The 26,775-nt window shown below is 43.7% G+C and overlaps 1 protein-coding gene across 1 annotated transcript in view; it reads left to right on the forward strand.

The window, feature by feature from the left end:
- Positions 1-3,696: 3,696 nt before the first annotated feature.
- Positions 3,697-26,775, forward strand: part of clybl (citrate lyase beta like) — a 63,187-nt gene continuing 40,108 nt past the window's right edge. Inside the window, exon 1 of the mRNA XM_079170698.1 lies at positions 3,697-3,744. Coding sequence (XP_079026824.1) covers positions 3,701-3,744 — 44 coding nt within the window. The 5' untranslated portion in view covers positions 3,697-3,700. The remainder of the gene's footprint in view (positions 3,745-26,775) is intronic.

Below are 26,775 nucleotides of genomic sequence, written 5' to 3' on the forward strand. Positions count from 1 at the left end.
ACGGTGCCCTGCTGCTTTGTCAGTGCAGCACATGCTGCAGGCACTGGCATCCCCTATTGCCTTCCAGGTCATTGGCCAGGCTCAGCGGGAGGTGGGCTTCTAGCCCCATGACACGTCCCTGATTCACAGCTGGATCCGTAACAAGGTATCATAGCAAATGAGTCGGTAAAACATCACTGGTTTGAAGAGCGTGAAAAATTGTCATGATATCATTTGTAATTCCCGATCTGGACTGCCGTTGGTAAGGAGAAGGGGCGATGGAGGGCGAGAGATGTGGTTATGAAGGGGTTTTATTCCTCTTCGCCATCTCCACTAGTCTCGCCCCCCCCACACACACACACACAAACACGCACACACTCTCATCCCCACCACCCCACAGCCTGACCCCCAAAACTGATGCCTGAGGGGGGGGGGGGGGGGATCCAAGCTAATGTAAGGAGGCAATAATTAAACATCTCGTGATTCTAAGCCAAGTGAGTTATAGGTGTTGGTCTTGTAACATGTGAGCTTCGTGACACCATGTCCGCTTCTTGAATGTGGATTTTGCTCCTCATTGCACATGACGTGGTGGTCGTCGTGGTGTGTCAGGTTGGTTCCTTTCCCCCGGTGTGCTGCAGCGATGGTGGTGATGTTTGGGGAGACTGGACAGAGGAGTTAGTCAAATGGTTTAAGAAACATTACAGCTGCTGAGCACAATGCAAAAATAAGTGCTAAAATATCTACATACAGTCGTGTTACTGAAAAAAATAGGACAGACAATATATGCTGGATACAAATTGGTAACAATTCTTTTATAAAATACTTTCAAAAGAAAAGGCCTCTTTTATAACATATCATGTAACTGTCAGTCAATAGAAAACATTACACTCAATTGTTTTATTGCCGAATTCTGTCATTGTCATTAACCAAAACCATAGTTTGTGTACAGTACATTGGTCATACTTGAAAATCTTGTATCTTGTCTAATAATATTCACGAAGGAAAACTATCACAAATTGACATAAAGACATAAACCACAGTCTGTATTATGCAATACAATTAGCCACATAAACCCTTGTGATCTTTAACCTTTCTGTGTTGAGAGTACAGTTGACTGTGAGGCTGTGTACAGGTTTGATGGATGCAAAGAATGGACAAACATCAGCTCCCTCTAAAACCACAATGGAGACCTTGGATCTAAATGTCATGGTTTCATAACGGATACACTGACATTTGTGTGATGGGATTTAGCCATGGGTTAATATAGCCATTGCTGGCACACCGCATTGATGTCCATCTCACTCGGGCTGTGAAGTCTATCTTACCATTCTTTTTTTTTTTTTGGTGCCCTCACAGAAGTTTCATTCAAAGGGAATTGGATTGGATTCTATGCTGGTTAAAGCCAATTATTTTATCAGAAAACAAACCTGTTTGATATGTAGGTTTGTTTTATATGATGATAATATGCCTCAGGAGCAGTTCAGATCATTCTTTTTTTGTTGAGTGTTGGTGCTGGGGAGTGTGGGGGGGTTGGTGGGGGGTGGCTGTCGGGGGAAAGGCGGGCGATCAGCATTAAAATCAGAGCCATGTAAATCTAATCAATTATACAGTTTTACAGATAAAATGTTGGTAAATCAAAACACATTTTCCAAAAGTCACAGTATAATGAGAAATTTAAATTGGAAACAGAAACCATTTGTTTATTATAAATGCCAGGGTGAGGTGGTGACTTGCCATCCATAAATTTCGTTATCCTTTCATATTCCTTTTATCTATGACTACAGCTTTGGCACTCATTCAAGATTTTAATGAACCCAGACTTCTGAGGCATCAAGGCCTAGTGATGCATTGTCCATTTGGATCAGGGCGTACAGAGGGGGGACAACGGCGAGAGGCTTTTGCCTTTGACATAATATTTTATATTCTATTGCCTTACAGGGGGGTCATTAGGTGATTGCAACATTTAACAACATAACAGATTGACAAGAATAAACATATATTCAGCATATATCTGGAATTAACAACCAGACTGATGATCTCGTGTGTGTGTGTGTGTGTGTGTTTGTGCATGTGGCAAAGGGGTGACTTGAATCAAAAAAACAATTTTCTGAGCTTTACGGGGACACAGAGAACCCCCCTGCTCTGGCGCGACCTGGTGTCGGCTGCTTTCTTGGGCTCAGAGGTTCCTAGGGGAGACCAGAATGGAAGTTGAGCATCTCGCTGTGATCCAAAGAAAGTGTGCCAAATGCTATCAAAACTGGATTAGCAGACAACAATTGTGTTCGATGAACGGAAGGGGGGAGGGAAAGAAGTAGTTTCTAAGTAACCCGTGGATGGAATTTTCCAACTCCGTCTCATTTCTATCCCATGCAGGAAAGGTTGCACACATAAGCCATCTTTATTTAGGGGTACGATCTATGTAAAACAACCCACAGAAGCAGCACACTATGTTGATAGACTTTATAAAAAACAAGGGCCTATTTGTAAGTCATTTCAGATCCTTTGAGGCCAACTCGTCTTTCTGCCATTTGCGTTGAAATATGTTTTCCATGTGTTGTCAGCCTTTGGATTGTTGTCATCTATTAACAACAGGCCGATCGGTCATTCAAAATGACCTAGAGAGTAAATAATGGCAAATAGTCACATTATAAGCAGTCTGCATGCAACCTCTTGTTACAGGTTCCATACGTCTATGAGTTCAACCAGACAAATGTGTCCCTCTCAGATCGTTTAAGTTAAATAACTTTTAGAGGCCACTTAACCTGTAATTTAAAAAAGAAATGATAAATGTCCAAAAATATGATACCAATGATTTGATGAGCAGAATTGTGTCCCCGTTTTGTTGAAAATCACATGACCCCTCCGACTCATTCAGTGACCCATTGGGCTGGTCCTGACCCCCAGGTTGGGAACCAATGCATTGCATGAACTGAGCCACTGGTGTAAAGTCTATTGGTGTACACTTTCTGGTCAGAACACTACAGTTACATTTATGATGTCAAGGCAGGACATCTCCAACTGAAGCACGACCGAGAAATGGTCACCATGGACTTAAGGTCGACCACCGGACACACTCGGCTCCACAACCTTCACGAGATAAAGTTCAGCAGCACATTCGCATCATTCGAACGCACCCACAGCACAATGGCTGACATTTGGAGCAAATCCCCTGCTGACTTAATCATGGCGAATATTGCGTGTCATTTGTGCAGCACACTTGGACCTGGCTGATGTTAGTGGTAGTAATTCACCACCGCTGTGAGAGAGAACCCCCGGGGTGACGCTGCGCCTTGTGCACCCCCCCCCCCCCCCCCGGTTCTCTCCGTTGCAAGCCTCAGCCCGTCCCCTCTGTCTCACACAGCATAAGGACAACAGAGTAGTTGTAGGCAGAGACCATGTGTGAGGCAAAGAATCATGCCACTGTTTACCTAATGTAACTTTCATCTAAAGTAATTTCTAATACTCATTTTTAACTATCTTGTAAATTAAATGTTTATCATAACTTACTGTTTGGCTAATTTCCCTCTCAAAACATCCTCCTCTCCCCTCAGCAGCACCACCTCAGTTACTACGACTCGCTGTTTACCGTCCCATGTGCTCGGAGTCCTCCGTAGCCCGGCCCCTCTCCACGCTCTGGCCAATCACGCAGCTCGGGCAGTGCGAAGGAACTACGTCTGCAGCCAATTGCTGCCTGCTCTGATAGCGCGTCATCGAAGGAAACATGGCGGCGCACATCACCAGAGCCGTAAAGCGTCTTGTTCCAAAGTAAGTCACTTCATGTTTTCTTTTCTTATCGCTCCTTCTCTTAAATGTGCTCTAGAGAAACACAGACTGCTAAATGTAACGGTGCTAGTTTCGGTCGGTAGGTTTTCCCGCCATGTCGCAGCTAGCAGCTGTCGGTCCAATGTCACTCGTCTTGTTGGCTGGGGGAGAAGTAGACTTATAGCAGGTGTCAACAGTGTTTGCTAACACTCTGCTCGTTTGTCATCGCCGTTATGTTAGCTTAAATGAAGAAGTGGAGACGCGTTTGTAGCTACTTGTTTGCTACGAGCTCAGAAAAAGCTGGAAATATGCACAGAACTTGTGCATACGTAAGCAGATAGAAGATACACACTGCTGCGTCCTGAGCTCCACTGTGCTGCACTGGCTCAGAATGGAGAACGTGCTAATCGTTACTGCTACCAAAGACACACCGAGGGCACTGCAAAGTGAGATTCATCTATTTGCACACAAAAGCAAAGCAGAAGAAACACAACAGCAAAAGAAACAAATCAAGTTGTGCAGGTGAGATATGAAACATCTGAGTTCATGGGAGGAACTCACCTCAATAAATATTATAGTCAAATACAAAAGTGATATCATAAAAAAGGAAAATGGACATGCAAACATACTCCAAAATCAAAAAGCAAAGATAAAGCAAGCATCTTGAATCAAGCAGATAATATAACGTAGTAAGAGTGTGAGTGTGCAGGTTTGCTCATGTGTGTTTGTGTGTTCACAAAAGCACACTTGTGATCAGTCCTTATGAAAGGGAAGTGCTAATTATAGTCAGATATGCTCAGCTTGAATAGTTGAGTTCATCAGACAGGATCTGAGCCTACATGTGAAATTCTTAAATCCAATTTAAAAAGATAACTGTTCAATAACTAAGTCCCCTTATGAGTTGTGACAAATGGAGAATAGACAGAGCCCAATAAGAAACCTTGGGAGGATTAACCATTTGTTTTTTTATCGTTTTATAGTTTTGGACCGCACTGTTTCACTGGAACAAATACTTGACAAGGTGCTAAATGTGGCAATTCTGCAAAACCTTGTAGGATATAAAGCTTGCAAAGGTGGGATAAGAAGCTCCCGAAATGACAATGTAGTATAGGAGGAATGGATAAATCAAGCTTTAATTAAGAGTGAATAAACACTTCTGATGAGCAAAACTATGACTTTTGCCAACGATGCAAATAGATTAAGATATTTTATTGTAAACAAACCGAATATGACTCTTCCAGCTTAGAGTTTCCTCAATCAGGACTCCAAGGAAACAGACCTGGGTGCTGTTGAGTTGTTACTTTACTGTAAGCGATGTTTCTGATATATAATCTACACTTACTGATAAAAACATTTTAGCTACACCTCTGTAGTAACACATTAACTATCCAAAGTGCCTATTCTGAAGACTTGTCATTTTTAAAAGTGGTACATTACTAAAGCTATATCAGCAGGATCCTCAGATTTAATGTAATTATTGTAATGAAGGTTATTGGTATCGCTTGCATGTGAGACTATGCAGCAAAGCCAAGATTAAACCAATTCGACAACTGAGCCAAACGTATGCCAATTACACGGGTTCAATCAGTAACGTTTAGCAAAGGTCAGTGTTTGAATGGTAGGGAGTAGATCTGTTGGTGTGACCATGTGGTCCCTCATAAATAATACAATCTGCATGTTTTATATTCATAGCGTTTTTCATAATCGGTTAATTGTTTCAGTCATCTTTATTTGTCTTTTCTTCTCAGTCATCTCCAAGTACTTCATCACATTGATGCAAAAATGAGACCAGGACAAGGAGTCTAAAGCCTGTGAGGCTGTACTGACGCACAGCAGCGCCAAAAGCTAACTTTAGCATGCTAATATACTCACAATGACAATGCTAACATGCTGTTTAGCAGCGTTGTTCACCATCTTAGCATGCTAACGGGCACTAAACACAAAGTACAGTTTGGGCTTATGGGAATGTCATTAGTTTGGTCATAAACCAAATTATTGGAGACATTTTGAACTGATGGTGGTGCTACTGAATATCACCAACCGTGACCGTAAATGTACGTTCTAGTGTTTTCATTAGTGTGGCCGTTCCTAAGGTCTGCACCTCCTCTGGCCGTCACTCAGTCCAGTTTGCCGCTCCTGGTGACTGGAACAAGTTGCAAATAAAAGAGATGCTAAAACTCCACACCTTCATTCTTGTCCATAAGTGTAATAATATGTTTCTGATCACTGCACCTGCTTTTGAATTTGCTTCTCTGGAACGCGGTACATAAATCTATACTGCAAATAACGGTCACGTTTTCATTTAGTCTCAAGTTGTTTTATTGCACTAGTTGTGTCCATGTTCTAATGTCTTGCATCGTCTTGTCTGCTGCTTCTTGGCCATGTCGTCATTGTTAAATGAGAATTGGTTACAAATTGATTTATCCGGTTAAATAAAGGTAAAATAAAAAAATGGATTAAAAGGGATCACCGTAGTTCTCTCTGTTCATCCACACAGCTAGTGTGGTTAAAAACGTCCAATATTGCTGTAAAATATGGCACACGATGGCCTTCTACATGTCTGAGATGTTAATAAGGCATAATTACTAAAACCAGTATTGCCCCCTAAGGTAGATGAATTACAGTCATAATAGTAGTGATAAATGTGGGATCCAGTGTTTTTGGAAACTTGGCTAAATGTCTGGATTGAGCCTCTCTCGCTTTGATTTTCACCATTCTTTAAAAAAATCTGGAAAGTCTCCCAACTTTATGGAAATGCAAGATAAAGTTGCTGAACGACTTTAAAAATACAAGCTCTTCCATTGCATATTAGTCTTGTGTGAATGTCTGCAGGGCTTCGGCATGAGATTCAGTGACCGATGGTCAGCAGTCAACGTGGCCTATAGTGCTCTTCTACCTTTGGTAAACTCTCACGCAGGTCTCACAACTGGCATAATGAGAAACCTCAGACAGTTCGAGTGTTACAAAGAACGTAAGTGAGTTTAATATTCTAGCAACGCGTCCGTACTGGTCAACTGCGTTGTGACATGTGGCTCTAATTCAAGGCGCATGAATTTCCAGAGGCACAAAGCTGATGATCCTGCCAAATTAGAGTGTGAAGTGATTGTCACGCCAGTCTTGTGTGTGTGTGTGTGTGTGTGTGTGTGTGTGTGTGTGTGTGTGTGTGTGTGTGTGTGTGTGTGTGTGTGTGTGTGTGTGTGTGTGTGTGTGTGTGTGTGAGTGAGAGAGAGTGTGTGAGTGAGAGAGAGTCTTTGTCTGTTTGTTCGTGTGGTGATAGCCTGAAACAGATAAGAAACTAAATATCTTCTCATCTCAGGAATCCCTCTTTTAACTTAGCATCTCACATTTTTCTTGTAGCATTTTAATATTTACCAATTAACTTGTGGTAAATATTAAATGTCTTTCCGGATATTTTGAGAAGATTTTTTTTTTTTAATGATGTCTTGCGTACAGCATATGCAGATGAAATCTCTACCTCCCTAATGGGATTCACACTGAGTTTTGGGCTGGTGTTTTCGGGTAAAGCGGTACCTACACGGTTAAATGCGGCTCTCTCAGAGGGCTGGAACCAGGAGAGGAATGTGTGTGCTTGTTTTATGGACAGCCTAGAGCCCTCGCCCTGGCATTGGCGGCAGACTGCTCTTTGTCACAAACACCCCCGTGTCAAAGATGCAACAGCATCCTGGAGGAAGCATTGACTGCTGCTATGAAGTCGACAAGTGATGAAAGTAGCCTAGAGGTTGTCAATTAAGCCAGCCAAGGCCTGGACCTTATAAGTTAATGGGCAGTTTCCCCTCCCAGGGCCTGCTAGGGCTTTATAGCACAGCTTATAAAAAAAAAAAACCCCAAGTGTAATGCACCCCTATAACGTTTTCAATTAAGAGAAAGGGCATAAAGCAGTGCAGACACTTGGCAGTCATGCTAGAATGTTTATAAAGTGGCATTTGGCATAAATTGGGAGGGGAATTTTTCAATTGCCCCAGTTGTTTTAAAGCAGCAGCTACTGTGCGGAATTTTATTTTGATGGTGCTTCATGCTGACTGGAAGCATTACAGACTTCCTGGTGTCTTCCCATTACCGGCTCTTTCAGCTCGGTCATATGGACACCCAGCCTGAAGTTTAAAAAGCTATGTCTTCTCAGTTGCAAAAGAGATTAGAAACAAGACAGAAATTTGATGTATACTTCTAATGTTACACACTTCTTTTGTGTGCAAATTTTCTTTTTTTTAGTACAACGTGTCATAAATGCCAATGTCATTTCACAGTACATTGGGAAATTACCATATAAACTGTCCTACACTAAGAGGAATTTACATGTAATGCAATTAAAGACAGTTAGATAAAAAGGAGCAGATTATTGTTTGTTAACATAATTGCCACTTGAACACCACAAAGCCCTTTTGTTTGTAATGCAAATAGAAATAAGCAATGATTTAAAAGGCTCACAGAACCCCCCCCCCCCCGATCATCTGGTGTCCTCTGTAGCGGAGCTTGCTTGGGCAGCTTCCGGTAGATAAATAAATGAGTGTTGAATAAACACCAGCGTGTTGACACCTCATTTCCTCATTGATTGGTGGTGGAAGCCAAGCTTGAGGTGTGTGGCCATAATCCAATCAAGCAGGAAAACAACCACGGGGACTGTGTAACCAAATTCTTCAGCAAAGGGAGGGCGAGCGCGGCGGCCAAGTAACCTCAAACCTCACGCTCTGTGCCTTTTCAGAAACTTTGTCCCTCATCTTTTTACTAGACACATTCTTGGCACTCTCTTCCTACTTTCCTTCCTTTTTATATTATGTAGACCGTTGGTTTTGTCAAGCTGAATTAAACAAAACTAGCAAAACACATGATGGGAAAGTAAAGAAAACCCACACCACAACATCCCCGCCCGTAGATGTATTCACCAGGCTTTTTCATTTTAGATTTTCTTTTCTTTTGAGCCAATGAATCAGTAATTCGCTCTATTACCTGTTGTTGACCCGGCTACAGTCCTGCCTTTTGAAATTTGTAACAGAGCATTAAGCTAACACATGTTGCTGTGTGAAAACAAAGCTGGCGTGGCAAGCCAGCTGAGTAAACGTGGTTGTGGGATGGCAGCGGAGAGAGAGGCCTACACTTGTCCTCAGCGCCGACGGAGGCGGATACATGCGGCCAACAGATGGATACGTTACCCCGCATCTCCAAACCAAAACAAGTGTCTCTGCTCCGGCACCGAGAGCCTTTGATCCGCAGCACATCTTTTTTGGCTTCAGAGCAGGGCTGCTTTCAGGACCCCAGAGCGCACATGGAATCGCATCTGTATAAACACGGCCGCGCGGGGAGGAATGTGTGAACAATGCAACGAAAGAATTTGGTTCTAGAAACGCGGGCTGTGCTTGGCTAACGGGTGGTTTATGTGGTTTTGGTGTTTGAGCGCGGTGGTCGTATTGAATGAGAAGCTGGGGGAATATGCTCTGCTAGTGAGTGGGGGAACTTGTTTTCTTTTACAGATGTGAGCCAAGTGCAGTGAAATTATCTTTTTTTTTTTTAAAGTATAGTACAGGGTGTCAAAGATATTGACACAGCGATGTATCAGTAACAGTTTCTTTTGTTGCGATCTTTGACGTATTTGCATTTTCTTCTGTATTTTAGTTCTTTTTACACAAGCTGCTACAAAAGTCATTGTTGTGGTTGTCCAAGCCACCTATCCTTAAGCTATTACACGTTATGATCATTATCTATTGGGATCAAATTATTTTAGATATTACACGCAGACCTCCTGAGAGAGACCACCCAATTTCCTCCTGAATATCATGACAAGTTATAGCCTGTGTTGATCCGTTTGTTGAACTGTATATTAAAGCATTTACTGTAGACATGACTAAAGATTTCACATAAAGAGTGTGTTTGGGGGGCTGGTACAGTTTAGCCCATGCAGCATTAATTGGGTAGCCGTCAGAGGTGTGTGTGTGTGTGTGTGTGTGTGTGTGTGTGTGTGTGTGTGTGTGTGTGTGTGTGTGTGTGTGTGTGTGTGTGTGTGTGTGTGTGTGTGTGTGTGTGTGTGTGTGTGTGTGTGTGTGTGTGTGGGCAGGATATTGCTTCCAGACTTGGAGTCAGCGTCGCCATCAAAAGGCCAAAGGGGCTCTTTCGGCTATTAAACAGATACAGATTCGGGTTCAGTTTACACCTCAGGAACCTGTTGGAGGACACTCCCATCCCTGTCATTAGCTCAGTGTCGTCAGTCATCGGGCGAAGCCGTGTCTTGTTCTTCTCCCACTTTTACCCGCTGCCACGGTGGTGTTTTGGTCTTCTCACGGCACCGAGGTTGGCCCATCACCATGGTGATGGTCGGCTAGTTCCAGGGCGATGAGGTGTAATTTACCCAGCATTTCCTGTCTGATACACAGCACCCTAATGAGAAAGAGGCCTGCTTTTACAGCAGCATGTTTGTTAACCAGGCACAGCAGGGTGTGTGTGTGTGTGTGTGTTTGTGGTTCTCTCTCTGCCATTCGGCCTTGTTTGTTTAAGCGCATGCACACCTATAGGTGGGACCGTCTGTAACAGCCCACGGCTGCAGTCCCTGGTGTAACCCCTCGGTGTCAGTGTTGACAGCGTGCTCCGTACTGGGGACCTGGAGAGCAGCTTGTGGTGTTTGTTCCGGCACAGAGTGAAGTTTCATCTCTTGACTGTCCCTCATTAAATATTCCAACACTGTCGCTAAGTGACTGTCCAGGAAACCTCATCTGGAACATCAGCCGCTGTGTGTGCATAATGTGGTTGTGCTGGTCTTTTTCCTTTTCTTTTTTACACCAGTAAAAATAAAAGTACTTTTAATAGTATGCACCCTTTAGTATTATTAAAACTAGTGTGCAAACTGTAGTAGCAGTGTTACAGTAAACAAAAATAAGCGAACATAAAGGCTAAAAAAACTTGCTTTCATTTAACTACATTTAATGCTTAAAGATGAAGTAATTTGACAGGAAATCAAGGGGTGAAAATTGTTGTTGTTTATGTTGTTTATTAGGTAAACTAGCATATATTCACTGTGATTATCTCTTCAGATGTAGATGTAGTTTCTCCACCTCACATCATTGAAATGTCCCAGAGGTTTTTTTCCCACTGCAATCGCAAGACATCGCATGGGCAGCTGTGATGGACATCTGTCCATTTTGACATTTTACAGACTTGATGATCAATGGATAAATTGGTATTCATCAGTTGCAGCTACATGGCATTCAGCAGCAGCTGTTGTTATTATTAGGCAATATAATTACTGCTGTTCGATGTGCATTGTGTGGGCTCTTGTAACACAAATGATAAGGCTAGATCTCCTGGGGGGGGGGGGGTTTATATGTACTGCACAGTTTGTTATACTTTGTGTTTTATGTCATTTGATCCGTCAGCCCTAAGGTGAAAACACTTCAATACTCCTATAGTTTTATGGTGTAATGGATCTTGTTCTTGCCATTCTCCACTGACTTTGCAGTTTTTGCAGCTTCTGTACAGTCAGACAACTTCTCTCATTGATCGCTGCATATCGAACAGATCACTACCACATAAAACAGGACAACTGTGATGTGACGGTCTCTCTGAATTCATTGTAATATTCCAATTTCTGATTCATCCGGGCGTGCAGAGGAGAGTTGGCTTGTTATGGAACTGTCTTACAACTTCCCCGTCACATCCCCGTGGCAGAAGTTGCAGACAGGCGGCCTCCTGTTAGCACTACACTTCATTAGAACCAGGTTTCAGTGGTACCACACACATTCAAACAGCAGGGCCATCTCCCCGAGCATCAAAGGACATTTCTTCTTATTTTTTATACAAAGGCTCGTCTCTGTGTCTGTCTTCCCATCAGCGTCTGCTAATGATGCATGCCGCACACGTTTTTACCATCGACACCCTCATCTCCCCATCACTCATTCGCACACTCGATCTCTGCCCCCCCCCCCCCCACCACTCTCTCTCTCTCGCCCTCTCTCTCTCTCTCCCTCTCTCTGCCATTCGCGGTGTTTGTTTGGCTGCTGGGTTTTGTTTGTTTATTGTTTCCAGATGGCAGACGCAGACTTCATTTGTGTGGCTTTCAAGTTTCCAGAGAGCTTTTTACTGCCTTGGCTCAAGCGCTTATCCTGTTTCCTCCAGCCGGGCTTTATGATGGGCCCTTTTTTTTTAATACGTAGCAACTGGAAACAACTGTCACTACCAGTCTGAGAGCAGGAGAGAGCCCAGGAAAACAACAACTCTCCATCTGAACATCTTCATTAGTGACAGAGCAGTCGATCCACAGATGAGTCGACCCCCCCCCCCCCCCCCCCCCCCCCCCATAGAATGAAAGAGGGAATACCCTCGACTGTGTTTGCTGCTCCGAACTTCAACTGCAGCATCAGCGGCCCCATAGAGAAATAGGATGTGCACAAAAAGTGATTCTTTGTTGACATTTTGACTTTTCTCTCAGCACTTTGCTGAGTGTAGTCTGGGCATCATTAAGCGCTGTGACATCGCTTATTTACAGGAACACAGGAGGTCGACCGGCCCAGTAAATGTGTGGGGGAGGAACCATTGCGCGTCTTTACTCATCGGATGCGGTTTTTAAGACTGAGCAGTAATCAAAGCGCTCGGCTATATAAACCCCCCCCACTCCTTCCCCTTAAGGAGGCCTTTTCTCTTGGCTGCTGCTGAATGAGTGATTACCCTGGCATTCCAACCTGCCTAATCCCATTTCGAGCAGTGATTTAACACAGAGTAGCAGTGGCCAAGGTGCTGCGTTCACTGCGTCGTCCCCCCCCCCTAAACTAGTCACTGGAAGGAAAACCTGTTTGGTTTAATATTTCTGTCGCAAATATGTTGGCGAAGCAGACACAGGTTTTTTTCAATTAAAATGCATCATGCGGGGGATTCCAGGGTTGCCGCTGTTCTTCATGCATTAAGTCATACAGTAGCGTGTGTCTCAGATGATGTCAGCTCTTACCACTATGTCATCTACGTGCTTGGTTAGGGTCCATCAGGGTCCACGGTGCTAAAACAGAGGTAGCAGTGCCATGAATGCTGGGAATAACGGCGGCGCCGTCCTCCTACTAACCCGCTCTTGACCCCTGCACAAGGGGATCCGAGTTGAAGTGTGAGGGGATCCGACTTTAATGTCCACGTAATCAGTGGTGTTTGTGCTTTACCACCACTGAGCGCCTGGCCGGCCGGCTAATCTCATCAGGGTTTGGGCTCTGGTGCTGGGGTGAGGGAGAGGACAGCCTAGCATGACCCACATCTCTGTGCCAGGACGGCTAACAACACTCCGGCTCCACCACGCAGCTCCGTCAGAGTTTACTACGAGGCCCTTTGCCAGGGTGTTTACTACTGGACTGTCTGGCACAACGAGATAATGCTTGTACTAATGCCCTCTAAAGACACAGCCACTCTCACTAAGGAGGGTCTGCTCTTTTGCATCATCTCACATGAGAACATCGTGGAGCGATAATGAGGTGTAGACTGGGTTTGCATTGTAACTGTTTTCGTGATATTCTGTCTGTATGCAAGGGTGGACAAAACAAGTACCGTCAGAGGAAAATGGAAAGAGTGTGATAGAAGGATTTCTTGTTGGTTTGGATTTTCTAACTTTTCATTCAGAAACTAGTGTTCTACTTAACGTTAAACAGCCTCTTTGCACAGAAGTCGGATTCTTGCAATGTCACAAGATCGTGGGATCATATATCACATTTTAAGCTTATTAGATACGATTTATTGCAGGGGGAAAGGTTGCATTAGATTGTACAAGTGTAGCCAATAAACTGGTAACTGCGATCGCCCAGTAATCTCAAGTAGCCACTAGTCCAGAAGTTTTAGACAACAAAATCACTCGGTTAAGTCTAGTAAGAGAACGTAGTTGACGCTAACTTTATTTACTAACGACCCTCGTCACTACCGAGTGACTCAACGACTCAACTAGTGAGCCACCTGACTCACGTGACTAACGACACTTTGATTAACGCTGCCAATGAGGAAGTGTCTTAAACTTGCATTCCCTCTACTGGCCACCAGGGGGCGACTCCTCTGGTTGTATGGAAGTCTATGAGAAAATGACTACTTCTCTCTTGATTTATTACCTCAGTAAACATTGTAAACATGAGTTTATGGTCTCAATCTCTAGTTTAAAGTCTTCTTCAATACAGCATGATGTTCATTTAGTAAATTATGGTCCATTTAGAGTCAAATAGACCATAAAGGAGGGGATGCTTTAGGGCGGGGCTACCTTGTGATTGACAGGTTGCTACCGCCACCAGAGCCGTATACAGCATCTCTACGTCACTCCTCTTCCGTCCAAATATGCTCACTTCCGTTCACTGGTTGCAAAAAGTCAAGATGGCGACGGCCAAAACGCCAAACTCGAGGCTTCAAAACGGCAGTCCACTAACCAATGGGCGAGTATGTCTACTTCTTATTTACAGTCTATGGCCATGACAAAATTACAACATTTATTTTTAGTTTCGCTCAGGACACGAACAGCGGTCTCCTGGAGGAAAGTCCTGTTTGCTTTTTGAGCAAACGCCACTACCGCAGCCCTATTTCTCTGTTTTCGCTGGTCATGTAGCACCAATCAAAATAAATAAATAACATGTTTGCCTTTCTACTGCATAAACAGTTTTATGAAAAGACCATCTTTCCAGGTCTTTAACCTATGTGCAGTATTTTTGTATGTGATAAGATTTCAAATGACATATTTTATGTCCCATAGGTATCTGCACCACACTGAGCCATAATGGAAGCCCCTTTTTACTTTTTTACATTTTTTTATTACTCGATGGTGTAAAAAAAAAAAAACACGAATTCTGAATAAAGCTGAGGCTTTTGCTGACTTTGTGAAATGTAAATACATTACAGTAACCTCACCATGACGGCACACCTGAGAAGTCACCTGTTACCTTGTGAGGATAGTGAGGCACCACGAGGAACATCACTTCTACGATGTTGTCTTCATGGCGTCATGTGGAAATTAATTTCAAACAACTTCTGTTATCATTCATTTGATTGACTTGATTTTTCTTTTCTTTTTATGACCCTTTTTTTCTGGGATATCAATTCAAATTTTACACCGAAATTATTGATAATAAACTAATATACTGTTAGCAGGTTGTATAAAAGCCTGTTACACACAGTGTTGTTCTAGTGAACTGACACCGTTGCACTCGCTCTGCTGCGCCCATGGGAGGTCAGAAACCTGCTCAGTCCACTCCCTCTACTCACCATCCAACCTCTGCACACTCACACACACACACACACACACACCGGAAACAAATGAGCAGCTGGCTGTTTGATGGTCTAATTTAAACCAGTGGATATTTTTGAGCTGTTTCAATCCCCTGACGTGTGTGTGTGTGTGTGTGTGTGTGTGTGTGTGTGTGTGTGTGTGTGTGTGTGTGTGTGTGTGTGTGTGTGTGTGTGTGTGTGTGTGTGTGTGTGTGTGTGTGTGTGTGTGTGTGTGTGTGTGGACACAGGGGCATAATAAAGGAAGTTCCTTTCATGCGAGGGATGGATAGTTTTCCTATTTTGCTGTTGAGATGTATTCTAAATATTTAGTTTTCCATTTTATAACAAGGCTAGTCATTGATATGCATGCCAGGAATGGCTGCACCACCCTTTCTGATCCGCTGTTCACATTTTACTGCTGTTTCATCTGCCTTGCTTGGGCCTCCAAGAAAAGCACACGTTCCATATCTATACACACCACACAAAAAAAAAAAGTCACTCAGATCCACCACAGCCAGGAAAACGTAACCGAAAATCTGACTTCCAGTCTTTGACTTGTTACAGTACAATTCACCTTTATTGTGAGGCGTGCTGTCGGTGGCTTATTAAACCATCTGATCCACTGTTGCACGGGCTTGATTGGCCTTTAATTTGCAATAGTAATTAATGCAGGATACTCCGACATCCATCTGGGAACAGGCGTTCAGATCAAACAAACCATTTAAAAGAGTTAAAATCATCGCTGGGGCCTAATTATCACCTAATAGCTGATGTGGCAACAAGCAAGTAATTACTATCTCTTTTTGCTTCTATTAGCCCAACCAATGGCTGCAGACTCCTCCGGGTATGGTAATAAAGGGTTGGTGTTTGTGAAAATTGACCCTTGGTGCTAAATGCAAAAATGATTTGATTAGGATTTTAACTTGATCCCTCAAATTCAGAATTTTGGTCCGGCATTCGCTGTTGCTGTATTTGATCGTGTGTGTGTGTGTGTGTGTGTGTGTGTGTCTCTCATGCCTCTGCATGATCAAACCTTATGAGAAAAGATTTTGAATTATGTTTTTTAAAATAAATCTATTGTCTTTCACAGCAAGGTATGTCGTACTGCTGTAAATTCCATTAGCTTTTCTTCAAACATGCACCAGGTTGTTAGACTGGAGGCTCATTTGTTTAGCAAACAGCCTGCCACCTAAGCTTATTATATCAATAGATTAAAAAGATGCCTAGCTGCTACGCTGAAGACTAAAACGCAGACATGCGCGCGCGGACACACAAACACAAGCAGCATGCTAAGTTGGCTTATCTTTGATGTGTCCCGATTGACAAAGAGACTCCCTCCCGTCAAAGGTTTGCAAATAGACTGATGCACAAAAGGTGGCCCGTGTTCTCTCTGTTTGTTTGTTTGTTTGAAATAAAGTCTGCTGTGAATTAGTTTGAGTTTCTGCTTTTGATCTAAATGTACCACATGATGGCTAGTCCTTTTTTTTTCCTTTTTTTGGTATTCTTTTAAGGACATCCTCCCGGTTTACCTTGTGTCACAAGAGCAGTGTTTGCTATCGTGGGTGCATTCTCCATGAAGACTGTGCCGAATCAGATGGCGGCGCAGGCCTGAACCGCGAGTAAATCGCCGTGCCTTTTTCTTCTTCTTTTTTTTTTTAGTCTCATCTTCGATGATGCGGCACTTCCTCTGGCTTTTGTCTCCAGTTTTGGGGGGCGCAGCTGCTGGGGGGCTAGGTGCTATCCACGCTTCCCCTCCCCAAAAAAAGAAAACCTCAGGCCACGCGCCGCTGCACCCCAAACACTAAATAGGAGCATTAGACACACCGTGTTAGTGGCTGCTGGTGTTTTGAGCTGTGGCTGTGGGTGCGTGTCTTGCCCAATGGGCCAGAGACGGGCGCATTACTGCAAACACACACTCACAGCTGCACACCACACTGCACAAGTTCTCCTCTGCTCCACACCCTCCTATAAAGACAATGGATTTATTCTTTTGTGTCACTCGTCCCGTCACCGACTAATGTTTCGTCTGCTGCCCGTTGACCCCTCTCTCTGCTTTGAGTCCCCCCCCGCCCCCTCTTGCTGCCCGGCTACAGATCTGCACTGTGAAAATACCCACAAGGCCTTTTTTTTCTTTTTTTTTTGCCCATATGTAGTGTTGCAGACTTAGATTATGCGGCCACCAGCATCACACCTCAGCAGGGTATATCCAAACATGAAAATGAATTCACAGCTAAATGCTGCTATATGCAGTCTTGAGAGGAGAACTCAAACACAGGTTTACACTAGTGAACAGCATTAAGAAATAGAGCCTGAAGGCAGCATTCATTAATGTGCAAAGCAAATGGAACCCCCCTTCCCCTCCAAAACAACACACACACAACATCAATGCAATGGTCATTTCAATAGACGGAAGAGCCCTATTGATTGCAGGGAATTTCATTTGGCATAAAAGAAATTGACCTAAATGAAATAGATGTAAAATATTCCCAGTTATTGAAAAAGAGAGAATAAAATCTGCATAATGAGCAGTAATTGTAAACTCAGGAGAGCCGCATTGATCAGTCTGAAACGAGAAAGTTCGGGTTTGAGTTGCTCGCCGTGTTTACTAAGCAAACTTGTCACCTCACAGCTTGCGGATGCTGTTCACCAACTCAAGTTTGAAGTATTGTAAAGTATTTTTAAATAATATTTTTGTTCCCTGTAACTGGCGAAAGGTGTTTTGGGCTTTTTAGCCACAGCCATGGTGTCCTTTCAGACTGTCTGTTATGAACTTTAGCACGAAAGTACTTGGGCATGACTTTGTCTCGGAGCAATGCAAATGGAATTGCCCCCTGATGGTTTGGAATGCACCCAGCTGGCCTTTAAAAGGTGATAATTGGAAAATACAGGATGAAGCCACAGTCGAAGTGGGGACCTTGTGTTAGACTGAGTTAGCCATAGCAAGGATGGAGGAGTGAAAACAAGCAGAGATGTGGGAAGAAAACATCAAATACATGCATTTCAAATGCATCATTTCAGGGCTTTCTCTGTGTGTTCTGATTCCATTGTGTGCAAAATGCAAACAGAATTCAAGCTTTTGACAAATCTGTGTCTTCAGAAGTCATTTTCAGAGAGGGTGGCCAGTTTACATAGAAATATAATGGTTGCCATTGTTGACAACCATTTCTTGTCCTTTAGTTTTCATCAGTGGCAACCACTTTGTAACGTACAATGAAACCACAAATAATATTGTCCTGAATATTGTTGTTTCCTGAATGGTTACTGCACATGCAACATAACCGCAACGCCCCCACCGTGGTACCTTTTGTTGCATGTCATGTGTCTCTCCCTCCCCTCGTTTCCAGTCTGCTGAAAAAGGCAAAGAGACAAAATAAAATAAACTTAAAAAAAACACAACAGGGAAAGCAAAACGTGCACCCCCAAATATCTTTTTAAATAGCTAGAGACGATGGCGATGCGATTCAGTTGTTTAACTGTGGGGCTTTGCTTGGTTATGACTGCATAGTACCTTAATTCCTCAAAATAAATATGGTGACTAAAAAAGGGCAACCTTATTTTCAGTTTTACCCATTTGCCAGCCTGGCAACCACTTTTAAAAGTTAGTGTTGAGCCCTACAGCGGTTAGATGAAGCAAAGTTTGCATTCTATACATAAAAATATGAACAAAGTCGTAGTACAAATTCCTTCAACTTTATTTCAGGTTTATTCGTGGTCATCACACGTGTCGGAGTTCCCATGGACAATTGCCGAGCTTAAATACATCAAATTGTTGTTGCTGAAAATTCTCTTTTAGAATTTACTGAGGGGACACTGAAATGCACGTCCCGACTAATTTCTAAATCCTGACACAGCATTCCTTCACCTCTCGGGAAGGAAGTGTAGCTGGCAGGTCAGGAGGCCTGTACAGGAGCTCTTCCCTTTTTACAAGGCAACATTCAAAGCATTTCTTCACTCCTCTCCTTGTGTTAGCCTAACCCTAGTGTAAGCCCGTGCATCCGGTCTCCATTACTGTGGTCTCTTCTGAGAGAATGTGATGGCGATAAGTTTCTTTTGAAGTCTGGCTTTACTACAGGACCTCGAGAGAGAGAGGGCCGAAGCCCGCTGCTACACTGGAGAGGAAACCCAACCAGCTCTCTTTTTACATTTGTTCTGAGCCCCGACTTTGACTTTTAGTCCACATTTCTAGTCAAAGAATGCCCCGATATCTTTGCCATATAAATCATAATTTATCCCTATTTTAGCAGCTGAATAAGTATCCTAAGCATTCTTATTCATGGAATGTTTATGCGTGCATTGATAAAAAAAAACATCAAAACATTTCAAAAACACTTTGGTCATTAGGCTACCCTCCAGTGAAAACAGTCTGCATGTCACCCGTCATGCCCCGTGTCAATCAGCAGACATTTCCACCAACAATGTGGCAACACCCACGCTGCACTCTGTTCAGGAAGCCTTTTACTAACTCCAAATGGAATCTTCTTAATGACTTCCCGTACCTGATGCCTACACTACTGCTGTCTGGATTCCAGCAACGGTACCAGTCTGACTGACCTTCATATTGCATTTCAGCTGTTTGAGAGTCACCATTGAGAGTGGCAGTGGCAGAGCTGTGGGTCAGCTCAGAGAGACACACATTTGATTGTTCACAGACACACACGTCAATAATCACCATTCACACAAGCGTTGGGTTCTCAGCTGTACTTTCATTGGACTTAGAGTATCACTGTTAGACAATAGAATTAAACAAGACTCTTTGCTATTCATGTATTTTGGCACATTAAAGGTACGGTTGGAAATCTTCTGAACATTTTTTATATTTCTGTTGAAATTCTCATAACATCCCGACAGCAATCAATAAATTAAATGCTCTGACCAAAAAAAAAATAAAAAATCTGGTATCTGTGGATGTCGTTGGACTGTAATAAGCCCGTCCAATCATTGCATTTGACCCGAGTGTAATGATTGGACGGGCTACCTGCCCGTCTACCTGCGCACGTATTGCTCGTCACCAAACTCTTCCAGCTGTGAATACTAACAATAACCTTGTTTGTTGTTTACATTCATAATGATGTCTCAAGATTACCAACCCTAGCTTTAAAGGAAAAAGCAAAACAAAAAATCTAACTGGCTGTTAGTAGATTCCTATGCGGTTCACTACTACAGCTTTATGACCTCGCACTGCTTACCCCTTAACTTTATAGATTCCTTTCATGTTTTTTTTCGTGTTTTTGTTTTGATAGATACGAGCAGACTGTATGACTGACAGGGATGGGAGTTGCTTAGTAACATGTATATAGTTTATGGTTAATTGTAGATTTATTGTTAAAATTCTAGTCATGTGTGATGCAACACATTCAGGTTTTCCCAAATCTCCATCAAGTATTGGTAAAGTGTTAGTAATCTTTCTCAGTAGAACAGTAACAACCATGCAAGTATCTTATCAGCTGTTGTATCTGTCTGTAGTAACACAGTTCATTCTTCTAGAAAGTAAGCTTCTCTTCTCCAAGTTCAAACCTCTTGATTGCCAAGGTCTTCACCACATATTGGGTGCTTCAGTTCAATGGTTTCAGTCTGGTCCTGGATGGCGTCGGTGCCAGACAACTTTCCATGATCCTCCCGGTGAGGGAAGGAAGGGGCACTGATTATTACCCAGTTGCCCACCTCGCCCACACCACACCCTTAATGGAGAGATAGGCCAAGCTAGGGTCTTGCTCTTTCCCTCTCACTTTCCACACTGTGTTTATGTTTCTGAATGTTTCATCTACCAACGCACAGGAATATTACACACAGGAATGTCACAGGAAGTGTGACAAGTAAAACACCCTCTGTTCGTCATATCAACCTTTGTCTCTTTCTAGAACTATATCGCTGCATGGAACAGACTCAAATTGTCTGTAGTGTGGAAAACAAAAGTGTTGGTATCGTGTGCAACTATATAATTAAAGCTCTAATACTGGTTTGATAATGGTCAAAATTACATGAGAATAGCACATTAGCAGATTGAGATATTGCTCCGTAACAAAAAAGTCCTGTTTAATTCTAAACATCGTTTGCTTGCCTCTTAATGAGCTGTTGATGAAACACTGGATGTGAGTCAATTATTTGAACAGGAGCTCCTGTGCAACATTACTAATACAACCTAATAGACCTGGATTAAATAAGATGCTTTCAACGCCAATAAAAAGTAGGCGGCAACCTCCGGTTCTAAAAAGTGAAGCCAATGCTTAAGTGCCTTAAACCTGCATTCATTCTAATGACCAGTAGGGGGCGACTCTTCTGGTTGCAAAAATAAGTCATATTGTATAGAAGTCTATGAGAAAATGACTCTACTTCTCTCTTGATTTATTACCTCAGTAAACATGAGTTTATGGTCTCAATCTCTAGTTTCAAGTCTTCTTCAATACAACATGATGTTCATTTAGTAAGTTATGGTCCATTCAGAGTCACATAGACCATAAAGCAGGGTATGATTTAAAGCAGGGCTACTTAAAGATTGACAGGTTGTTGCAGTGGCTTTAGAACTTGAACCCTTTCACAGTGTGTTTTCAAATCATTAAAGTTAATTGTAACATTTTGGTCACCTAAAAATGTCTTGTTGGTTGTACTTAGATCCACCCTCTCTTGTTATTTCTGGTTGCAAAAAAACAACAACATGGGGACGGCCCAAAACCGAGCTGGTGATGGCGAAATGCCAAACTCGAGGCTTTAAAACGGCAGTCCACAAACCAATAAACATTCACTTATTATACACAGTCTATGATGATAACACATGTTGATGATAATTTGTCAGGGAATTGTTGATTTGAGTTAATGTTCATTTTGATACTGTAGTTTGTGTTATTGTTGTACTTAACTACCTCATCTTGTAACATGAATCTATGTTATGGACAAAATAAGAGGATTCTTCAATGGGAAGTTATTATACTGGCTGAGAGGCCTAGAGGACACTACAAACACCTAGCATAGTGTTTCAACAGTAACGATTGGTATTGCTGACTAAAGCAAACCAGGCCCTCATGAGGCTCAGGTTGGGAAAAGGGTCATGGATGCGTTCCATCGATGGAAAACATTTTTTTCTTTTTTCTCCCCAGGAAAAATAAAATCTCTAGATGTGAATGGGTTGCCACACCTTATATGACCCAGGCCTGTACCATAATTCTGCATAGTTTTGGTCTTGTCACAGGTTGATTTTTATTTGTAGCACACATTACCACCATCATCAAACCATTTTTGGCCCTTTTGGAGTCCTGGACCACCAATAAAACGGAGCCAGTGTTTGTGTAGCTCTCGCGCTTGCGTGGGGCTCACTGGGCTCACCACGTCACCGGTGGCTGTGTTGTGGTGAAAGCCGCTACAAGAATTCTCTCCATGTGGTGCGCGACACCCGCAGCACACCGCGCTCCGACAGTCTGACAATCCCAGCCTCCTACTCGCGTCGCAGCTTTTGCCACAGGAAATGTGTTGTTGATTTAATGATGTGTGTGTGTGTGTAGGCCTTTTTGTTGTGGAGAAGGTTTTTGCTGTATCCCCCCCCCCGACATGTAGAGCCATTACAAAGTGGATTAAACTCGGATACAACCAACTCTACATGAGTGAATTAACATGAATGTAATTACTGTTTTCGAGCCATTTTGTAAACTAAGTGCTAACAGACAGTACACATTGTATGTGTGTTGAAGACACACAAAAAAGGGGAATAGAAGTGCATTCTTTCCGCCCCTACCAGCTTACTTCTTATAATGCGTAATAATTCATGTAGATAAGAGACTAGCCCGGCGTAGCAGCGTAGGGTTAATGCAGAATGCGTATAGGCGTACCTCGATCCTGTAAGGCCTCATGGACTGACTAGAAGGGGCTTTCGGCTTACAATCCTTTTTCATGTGGGGTGCGGGGAGGGGCTCTGGGCTCTGCTATGGGGGGTTGTGGCCTATATAATACTTCCATGGTTTTGGCAGTCAGATTTTCGAGAAACTTCCTGGTGTGTCAGGATCAATCGGGCCTAAGCCAGTCTTAATTAAAGGCTTGGGGCTGGGCAGAAGTCGAGGGCAAAAGGCATCCCTGTTGGTTAGAAGAATGAAGCGTCTGTCATTACGACACTATAGGGAGCATCAGCTTTATTACTTAAAATTCCTCTTGCAGCTCAATGACGACATGCAAATGATGCTTCGATTATATTTATGTTTTGCCCAAAATAAATTAGATGGAAAAGGCAACACTACGGTACTAATTTAAAAAGCAGTTCCCATACATTTTGATTTGTTTTGTGGTATTAACCTCAAGAAAGTAACACAACAGACCTGCAAAGACCAGAAAAGTAACAATTTCAGGATCAACAAATTGCTCAGTAGTTTGTCAGCCTGCTTGGTTATCATTCTGCCATCTTTTAGCTCCCAAAGTTGACAGAACAGATTTTTATTCACTTCTAATCATAAACATATTGTAAAGAGGCAAATATCCATTCATCTCTGCTCGCACTATTATTTATGTATACTTGAGTTATGTAAAGATGTTTTGAGTAACCAAAATAGGGATTTGTTGAAGTACACCGTCTTGAAGGCATTTCTTATTTATAGTCTCTTACTCTCAGTGCTTGTTAAAATGTTAAAGAAAAAGGTTCAAGAGTGTTTGACATTAAACGAGTGCTACTGAAGCAGTTGTGTCACAAGTTTTAAACAGATGCAGTTATAGTTTTCAACCACTTGGGGGCACAGGCAACTTACAGGGAAGAGATGAGGAGCCATGAGCTGGGTTGTGAATGGTGTGTGTTTGTTTGTGTGTGTGTGTGTGTGTGTGTGTGTGTGTGTGTGTGTTCCATTAATTAAATGGAATATGATCCAAAAGGGCTGCGCTCACTCATGACACATCATGTACCACAAGAGAGGAAATAAGACAAATGCCACAGATGTCCCTTTTTCTCTGGTTTGTTTCCCTCCAAATCCAAACGTCAGACAGACAGCGCCTTAGTATGTTTTAGTCTCCCGAGTGGATCTTTCCAGTACACCCATCTGTCAGACAGTTTTTTTTTTTTGCGGAGGTCCGAGGAGGGGTACGGGGGGCGGTGTTTGTGTCTGGGCCCGGCTGGGTGGATGGGTGGGGGTAGGAGATCAGACGCAGCACATATCACATCGCGGGCCAAATATCCTAATAGTCTGATGTACCATCTGATCTGCTGTCCCAGTCATGTCCATATCCAGGGCTCATCAGCCCAGAATGTCCCGTCTAGTGCAAGTTAAAAGACCATTTTTTTTTTCTTTAGCTCGCCAATTCCACCCTTTCTCTCTCACTCCACTTCCAACTTAATCTGTGCATCTGCTTTGACCTGTGTCAGCCCCCCTTCACTCACATCCACCTTCTCTTCCCACCAGAAGACCCTGAACACCTGTAGAGTCGACCGGGCAGTGCCTCATGTGCTTCAACTCTGAATCCAAAAGTTGAGTTGATTTTACACTCTGGGGAGCAAAATACTCTTCATTGCCTCCTGTTTAGATGCTCCACCATGACGAGTCAGCTTCAAGTGTGTATCAGCTGTTGTTTTACCTCGCATAATTACCCCAATGAAAGTTGGCTTGGCGTTCCAGCATCCATCATTATCTGCTATGTAAATGTGAAGGCGGCACCATTTGTGAGCAGTGGGAAGTGTTCTCACCGACAGGACTAATGCCGTTAATGCATTCACATCATTGAGGGTTATGTAACGGTGTTATAGCCACCTCGCCAGTCTTAATGCATTCGGGCCCCACGGCGTCAGATGGGCCCTCAGTGATCCAGGAGGCTCAAGATGGCAATGCTGTTGTTTTCTTTTTCAGTGTGTGTGTGTGTGTGTGTGTGTGTGTGTGTGTGTGTGTGTGTGTGTGTGTGTGTGTGTGTGTGTGTGTGTGTGTGTGTGTGTGTGTGTGTGTGTGTGTGTGTGTGTGTGTGTGTTTGATCAGGCACGGATGTGTGTATCCATATGGTTCCGTAGCGACATGTTTGAAACGTTCTGGCCTCGTGCCAAATAAATGTAATAGACATAGATGTGTGTGTGTGTGTGTCAGTGTGTCACTCCTTCTTTACATTGAACCCACCTTTTTTTTCTTGGTCACATGATCTGTTTGCTGTCATGTGACACTATGGTCAGAGTCTGTATGGAGCAGCTATGATGATAGGTGGATTATTTGGCGTCGAGGGAAGACGTGGGCCCTTTGCTTTGCCATTGGCTGAGAGGCTGCCGAAAAGTAAACACCGATCAATCCTCCCTCTCTCTCCTCCTCTCTCCCTCCCTCTCCCTACTGCCACTATGCAGACAGACCCAGCGACATGAGCTGTGGAGAAAGCTCCCCACCTCTCCTCCGCCTCGTTTCCTCCCGCTCACTCTAATCCCGACACACGAAAAGAAACCGCCCCTCAGAGAACAAGTGTCAGCCTCAGAATAGAGCGCTGGTGAATAGTGCGTCAACACCCCCCCCCCCCCCCCCCATTTTATCCTCTGGTTTACATGTTAGAGAGTGCTAATGTTGATGGAGGTGACAATTAACTATACAATGATCACAGGGATGGCGCTCGTGCCGCCGCCTCGCAGCCTTTGCTAAAGAGATAAGTGACTGATCTCGACTGGGCAGATGACGGATAAGTACATAAAGGGACGGTTGCTTTTGGTGTAACACAGTGTTGGCTGGTCTACCAGATGTTCTGCAAGCTTTATGCTTCATATTTGACTTGCTAATATCATCCAGCCTATTTATAGTTCCCGGTGAAGCTTTGACACCCTAATTGAGGCCTTATCCTTGTACATCATATATGTACATACGATGAATCTCCACGTTAAATGCCATTCTTTGAAAATGTAATCTGTTAACCCGAGACGAGGGCTGAATTTCAATTGGCAGCAACGGTAACACCGTGACTTGTGTTGAGTTGTTTGTGTGAGCATGCTGCTGCCTCCGCTGCTGCCTCCTTCGCCAGGCACCTGCATGCCGACTCAGGAAAAACAGGGGGGGGGTTTGGAGACACCACCTGAGATATCGACCGCCTCTCGGCCCCCGCTGTCGGGTCGTGAAGCGGCCCCCAAAAAGATATTTGCATGAAATAAATGAGAATCTCTCTCTCACGTCCGGCTCCGCCACGGCCAACGGTTTTTTCCGTCGCAGATGCGCACTCCATCTGGCCCCCGCTCCCCTCATCTCCACTCAGCAACATGGTCAGATACGCCATCGAGCTTTGCGCTCCATCGCAGGCGATGTTCGTTAGAGGGCTCCAAATGATGCTCTTTTTAAGTGTAGGATGGCATTAGTTTGTTAGGATGAAGTATGTGGCAGGGGGACACCAAAGTAAAAGATGTTGCGGCATCCCCAAAGTGAGCCTTTGTTTGTCCTGCTTTTGATTTCGGGGCAATATAGGGTTGAAGGGGGTCAAGTGGTCCCTCTATCCTGAGCAAACACGGACATGGTGACAGCCGTTGGGACAACAAACCTCCACGAGAACCGGCTGTCCTGCCAACATGCTCCCCGCCTCTCCGCTGCTAGCACAACGCCCCTCCCCCACCTCAGCCCTCAGCCCAGGACTGTGATCCTGCATAGCCGGCATAATGAAGCCATATAAGCCTGTTATTTGCCGCTTTACGGCTTGTTTTATGAAGGTGAGCTGACAAGCAGCTCCCAGAATGGTTCCTGTCGCTTTAACAGACCGCATTACCAAGAGAAAAGGAGCGTTTGGGGATGGGGGGGGGCAGGGCCGGCCGGAGAATGGGCCGGGGCCTTTATGTCAGCTCTGCCAGGGCTTTGATGGGTCGAGGTCTGGCTGCAGGCTATCACTGGTACATTTTACGTCTTCCACCTTTTGTGT

This window comes from Pholis gunnellus (genome assembly GCF_910591455.1).
Source record: "Pholis gunnellus genome assembly, chromosome: 12".
In the NCBI taxonomy this organism is placed as follows: domain Eukaryota; kingdom Metazoa; phylum Chordata; class Actinopteri; order Perciformes; family Pholidae; genus Pholis; species Pholis gunnellus.